This window comes from Teleopsis dalmanni, chromosome 1 (assembly GCF_002237135.1).
Source record: "Teleopsis dalmanni isolate 2A chromosome 1, ASM223713v2, whole genome shotgun sequence".
Classification (NCBI taxonomy): Eukaryota; Metazoa; Arthropoda; class Insecta; order Diptera; family Diopsidae; genus Teleopsis; species Teleopsis dalmanni.
In genome coordinates this window covers 141,341,249-141,347,886 of record NC_051846.1, presented here as the reverse complement: position 1 = coordinate 141,347,886, position 6,638 = coordinate 141,341,249, and the positions used below count along the sequence as shown (strand labels likewise).

The window sequence follows — 6,638 nt, the reverse complement described above, 5'->3', positions numbered from 1 at the left end:
TAACACAGACATTGATAACCTAATGCTACTTCATAGTTAAACTAATTATATTAAGTACCTCTTACTACCTCTTCGAAAGAACACGAAACTTTATATTTCAAATCATGGAGTTATTGTTTAGAATCTGAAAATAAGTGCAGGTAGGAAACTTATAATTTACATCTAAGAGTTACAGATCAGAGCCTCGACATATGATACAAAATATTTTGATTATGAACTATACATAACACAATTTGTTGGAGATTCATAGGGAAAGATTATCAAACTTGTATTAAAATCAAGTATTATAGATAAAATCAAAACTATTGTAGACCGATATAAGATATATACTATACTATAATCATAGAACGACAAGCAGCCAAATAAATAAAAATCTTAAGTTCATCTTTATAAAAATCCTTTAATATTTTTTATAACATATATGTTATATATTAAGAGAACAATGATAATATATCTAAGTTGAGGTCCCTAATGAAACAAGTAGTGAGCCCAAGGAGGTGTACAATGATGGGTAAAATATTCCGACTCTATTTCTACTTCTACCTATACTTATATTACATATATTACTTATTATAATCACTAAAAATCTGAAAAGTTTGGGTTACTTTTCATAATTATAATAGAAAGCAAATAAATTAATTTACTGATATATATATATATATATGATCGAATTCATATTTAACTCTATCTATTCATCGTGTTTGACTTCAATATAATATATATTATATAATATATAATTTCAATGTAATTTAATTGGACTTACTGTTGGAAAAATAAACAACTGTTATGTTTACGAATGGACAATTTGAGTTTATAGAATTTAAAATTATCGTATCCTCTATGTATTAATATAAAACAAGCTATATACAAAAATAATACTGATAAGTGATAACAACACACACATATTTAGCGAATTTGTAGGTACATACTGTGTATAAGGCATGTGTTCGAATATAAGGAATACTACTAGAATATATTGAGCTAAAATAACATATAATATAAAAGATACATTTAAAGTAATCAGTGTGTCAGTCTACAGTAAGTAACCCACTCGATATATTTATAATAAAGAGCCCAATAACATTTCCTTGAAGCTTCGAAGGTTTGTAGTTGTAGAGCAAAGAAGAAAAAAATTATAAGTAGTCTTAAGAATTCTGTTGGATATAGCCACTAACCAATGTCACTTATAAGTAACCAAAGTTAAAAATCATTAGTCATTAAAATTTTACCAACATCATTAATATCGATTATATTGATATTATATTCGATTGAAAGAGAATTAATTGCTAATGTACTTCACATGTACAAAGTATCATACTTATTGTACATGTGTCAGTTATATCAGTTTGTAATTAGTTTTTAGTTATCTTAAGCGTTCGCAGGAATATAGACTGTAAAGATTTCTTTCCCAACATCGAAGTTCTGCAAGATCAGTCGAAGTTCACCAACCACCCAGGATTGTTTTCTGCAATAGTGTGGAGATATGTTTGAGATCTTTTATCTGGACCGAGTTCTGATGATAAGTGCTATTCATCAAAAATAGAGACAATAGAAAATCGTGAAGAGCTTATGAATTATTAGTGCAAACACTTAGCCAGAAATTTTGCAATGTCTGAAATCGACAAACCTTCTAGCCTAGAAGAAATGCTTTTTAAACAATTCCAAAATCGTGAAACTATTTATGTTACTAAAATAATGCAGTACTATTTGGTTTGGTAAATATATTAACAAACAAAACTGTTACATCCGGTATCTGGGACAGTGAAAATCTAGAAGTAACTGGAGAAAGACTATTTCAAGCAGAAAGTATTATTGCAAGGATGGCATACAGTCTGGTGTAAAAGACCTTTAATCACTTCTTTGAAAATGACAAAAGCGTGACACAAACAGCCAATTTTAATTTCTGTGTTTGCTAAATCAGTACGATAAGCAATCTTTTTCGGCTTAGTCACCAAAAACATCGATCGATTGCGCAGAACAACATCTTTGTATGCAAACGCGTATCCATCAAGTAATGGCCGAACCACGATATTGCCAACTATGAGCCGGTATATCATCGAAAATTATCTCAGTATAATCTAGTATTTTAAGATATTCTCTGCATAATATTTAAATAATGTTTAATTTTATATTTACAGCCATTATGCAACAATATTTTCAAGTCTAAAGTCTTAATCAAAATTTAATTTTTGTGTATTTTATTTACGTTTATTTCCGGAACGATCAAATTGATAATTCTGTGCAAGAGATTTGAATAAAATATGCTAAGATCCAAATGTAATATATATAATACGAAAATATATAAACGTTCCTTCAGCAATGTCTCATCACTGATGCGTTTCCCATAGCTGCATAACCAACAAAACTACTATTTTCAATCGTAAGTCTCAAAAATATAATCCAATAAAATAGAATTTGATTATATGAGAAAATGAGTCCCAAAACGTAGACTTACTTTGATATATGGTAAGTCCAAATATGTGAAGTTAAAACACAACAGCAAATGAAACAACAAGCAAAAAAATAGAAGAAAAAGTAAGCAGAGACAAAATATATACATACAAACAATTTAAGTAAAAAAGATATATTAATCATGTATCACAAAATTATTACAAGTTATTTAGCAGTTAGTTCCTAACTAGGGTAAGTCCGATATGCTATAAGCATTTTCTTTAGCCAAACAATCCCAATCCAGAGGAGCCTCCAATATGTCCCCCAAGTCCTCCAATACTACCGCTCAAGCCACCAGAATGATAACCCGATGAAGTAGCTTTACTTCCGCCACCAAGATAAGAAGAACCATAACCAGAACCACTACTTCCACTTAAGCCGCCAACATGACCAGACAACAATCCTGAAGAGCTTTCTGATGCCGATCCATAACCACCTCCAATTCCAGCACCAATACCAGCAGAGCCTTTATCATTACCGGATCCATGATCAGCACCAATACTTCCACTTAAGCCACCAATATGACCAGATAATGAACCTGATGAACCACCAGAGCCTGAACCATGACCTGCTCCAATTCCAGCACCAATACCAGCAGAGCCTTTACCATTATCAGATCCGTGATCAGCGCCAATACTTCCACTTAAGCCACCAATATGACCAGATAATGATCCTGATGAACTACCAGAGGCTGAACCATGACCTGCTCCAATTCCAGCACCAACACTGGCAGTGCCTTTGCCGTAACCTGAACCATGACCAGATCCAATGCTTCCACTTAAGCCTCCGATATTGCCAGATAATGAACCTGATGAACCACTAGAGGCTGAACCATGACCTGCTCCAATTCCAGCACCAATACCAGCAGAGCCTTTACCATTACCAGATCCGTGATCAGCGCCAATATTTCCACTTAAGCCACCAATATGACCAGATAATGAACCTGATGAACTACCAGAGGTTAAACCATGACCTGCTCCAATTCCAGCACCAATACCAGCAGAGCCTTTACCATTACCGGATCTATGATCAGCGCCAATACTTCCACTTAAGCCACCAATATGACCAGATAATGATCCTGAAGAACTACCAGAGGCTGAGCCATGACCTGCTCCAATTCCAGCACCAACACTGGCAGTGCCTTTGCCGTAACCTGAACCATGACCAGATCCAATGCTTCCACTTAAGCCTCCGATATTGCCAGATAATGAACCTGATGAACCGCTAGAGGCTGAACCATGACCTGCTCCAATTCCAGCACCAATACCAGCAGAGCCTTTACCATTACCGGATCCATGATCAGCGCCAATACCTCCACTTAAGCCACCAATATGACCAGATAATGAACCTGATGAACCAGCGGATCCAGAACCATGACCTGCTCCAATTCCAGCACCAATACCAGCAGAGCCTTTATCATTACCAGAGCCATGATCAGCACCAATACTTCCACTTAAGCCACCAATATGACCAGATAATGATCCTGATGAACTACCAGAGGCTGAACCATGACCTGCTCCAATTCCAGCACCAACACTGGCAGTGCCTTTGCCGTAACCTGAACCATGACCAGATCCAATACTTCCACTTAAGCCTCCGATATTACCAGATAATGAACCTGATGAACCACTAGAGGCTGAACCATGACCTGCTCCAATACCAGCACCAATTCCAGCAGTGCCTTTGCCATTACCAGAGCCATGATTAGCGCCAATACTTCCACTTAAGCCACCAATATGACCTGATAATGAACCTGATGAACCACTAGAGGCTGAACCATGACCTTCTCCAATTCCAGCACCAATACCTGCAGAGCCTTTACCATTACCAGAGCCATGATTAGCGCCAATACTTCCACTTAAGCCACCAATATGACCAGTTAATGATCCTGATGAACCACCAGAGGCTGAACCATGACCTGCTCCAATTCCAGCACCAATACCAGGAGTGCCTTTACCATTACCAGAGCCATTATTAGCGCCAATGCTTCCACTTAAGCCTCCGATATTACCAGATAATGAACCTGATGAACCGCTAGAGGCTGAACCATGACCTGCTCCAATTCCAGCACCAATACCAGTAGAGCCTTTGCCAATACCGGATCCATGATCAGCACCAATACTTCCACTTAAGCCACCAATATGACCAGATAATGAACCTGATGAACCAGCGGATCCGGAACCATGACCTGCTCCAATTCCAGCACCAATACCAGCAGAGCCTTTACCATTACCAGATCCGTGATCAGCACCAATACTTCCACTTAAGCCACCAATATGACCAGACAATGAACCTGATGAACCACCAGAGGATGAACCGTGACCTGCTCCAATTCCAGCACCAACACTGGCAGTGCCTTTGCCGTAACCTGAACTATGACCAGATCCAATACTTCCACTTAAGCCTCCGATATGACCAGATAATGAACCTGATGAACCACCAGAGGCTGAACCATGACCTGCTCCATTTCCAGCACCAATACCAGCAGTGCCTTTGCCATTACCAGAGCCATGACCAGATCCAATGCTTCCACTTAAGCCTCCGATATTACCAGATAATGAACCTGATGAACCGCTAGAGGCTGAACCATGACCTGCTCCAATTCCAGCACCAATACCAGCAGAGCCTTTACCATTGCCGGATCCGTGATCAGCGCCAATACTTCCACTTAAGCCACCAATATGACCAGTTAATGATCCTGATGAACCACCAGAGGCTGAACCATGACCTGCTCCAATTCCAGCACCAACACTGGCAGTGCCTTTGCCGTAACCTGAACCATGACCAGATCCAATGCTACCACTTAAGCCTCCGATATTACCAGATAATGAACCTGATGAACTACCAGAGGTTAAACCATGACCTGCTCCAATTCCAGCACCAATACCAGCAGAGCCTTTGCCGTAACCTGAACCATGACCAGATTCAATACTTCCACTTAAGCCTCCGATATTACCGGATAATGAACTTGATGAACCACTAGAGGCTGAACCATGACCTGCTCCAATTCCAGCACCAATACCAGCAGAGCCTTTACTATTGCCGGATCCGTGATCAGCGCCAATACTTCCACTTAAGCCACCAATATGACCAGTTAATGATCCTGATGAACCACCAGAGGCTGAACCATGACCTGCTCCAATTCCAGCACCAACACTGGCAGTGCCTTTGCCGTAACCTGAACCATGACCAGATCCAATGCTACCACTTAAGCCTCCGATATTACCAGATAATGAACCTGATGAACCAGCTGATCCAGAACCATGACCTGCTCCAATTCCAGCACCAATACCAGCAGAGCCTTTACCATTGCCGGATCCGTGATCAGCGCCAATACTTCCACTTAAGCCACCAATATTACCAGATAATGAACCTGATGAACCACTAGAGGCTGAACTATGACCTGCTCCAATTCCAGCACCAACACCTGCAGAGCCTTTACCATTACCGGATCCATGATCAGCGCCAATACTTCCACTTAAGCCACCAATATTACCTGATAATGAACCTGATGAACCAGCGGATGTAGAACCATAACCTGTTCCAATTCCAGCCCCAATACCAGCAGACCCCTTGCTGTAACCTGACCCATGACCAGATCCAATACTACCACTTAAGCCTCCTATTTGACCAGATAATGAACCTAATAAACCACCAGAACCAGATTCAACTGCTCCATTTGAACCTGTATGTCCTCCTAGACCGAAACCGAAACCACCACCACCCAGGCCAATACCGTATGCTGTATTAAATGAGCATTATTTAAAGTAATTTGAAGTACATAATTCTTTTAAGAACTTACCATTGCAGAAGGTAATGCCAACCGAAAACAATGCTATTAATGTTATCCCTCTCATGTTTATCACTTATTTAGATGTTAAAATGAACCTGCGCGGGCTTTTATAGAAATCAGTTTTAAGTCACTTGAAAGTGTTTGTTTTTATAATTCCCCACTCTGTGTGTTTTGTGATTTTCTGAACAGCTTCAGTAGGAACGGTTTGGTTATTGATGACACACGTATTTAAATTCTAATTGAATCTCAGCTCTTGTGGAGGCGCTATATTAGGATGAGGTGTTGTTGCTTTTCCCACAGTTTGGCGTCCATTCGCATGTTAAATAATATGATTTCAAGATACTACATCGATAGTATAAAATCTTGAAAATCTCGTAGTGTGCTTCTTGTTCCA

General features: G+C 39.0%; 1 protein-coding gene across 18 annotated transcripts in view; it reads right to left on the bottom strand.

Annotated features, from left to right (window-relative positions):
* LOC119669063 (fibroin heavy chain-like) overlaps positions 1-6,357 on the bottom strand; it is a 24,779-nt gene extending 18,422 nt beyond the window's left edge. For 7 of the 18 annotated variants that reach the window (XM_038078795.1, XM_038078796.1, XM_038078805.1 and 4 more), the window contains exons 1-3: positions 6,254-6,357; positions 5,720-6,193; positions 2,990-5,449 (exon numbers count right to left, since the gene is read on the bottom strand). In XM_038078795.1, coding sequence (XP_037934723.1) covers positions 2,990-5,449; positions 5,720-6,193; positions 6,254-6,308 — 2,989 coding nt within the window. In that variant the 5' untranslated portion in view covers positions 6,309-6,357. The remainder of the gene's footprint in view (positions 1-2,989; positions 5,450-5,719; positions 6,194-6,253) is intronic. The other 11 variants (XM_038078801.1, XM_038078802.1, XM_038078814.1 and 8 more) reach the window with 11 other exon arrangements.
* Positions 6,358-6,638: the final 281 nt, after the last annotated feature.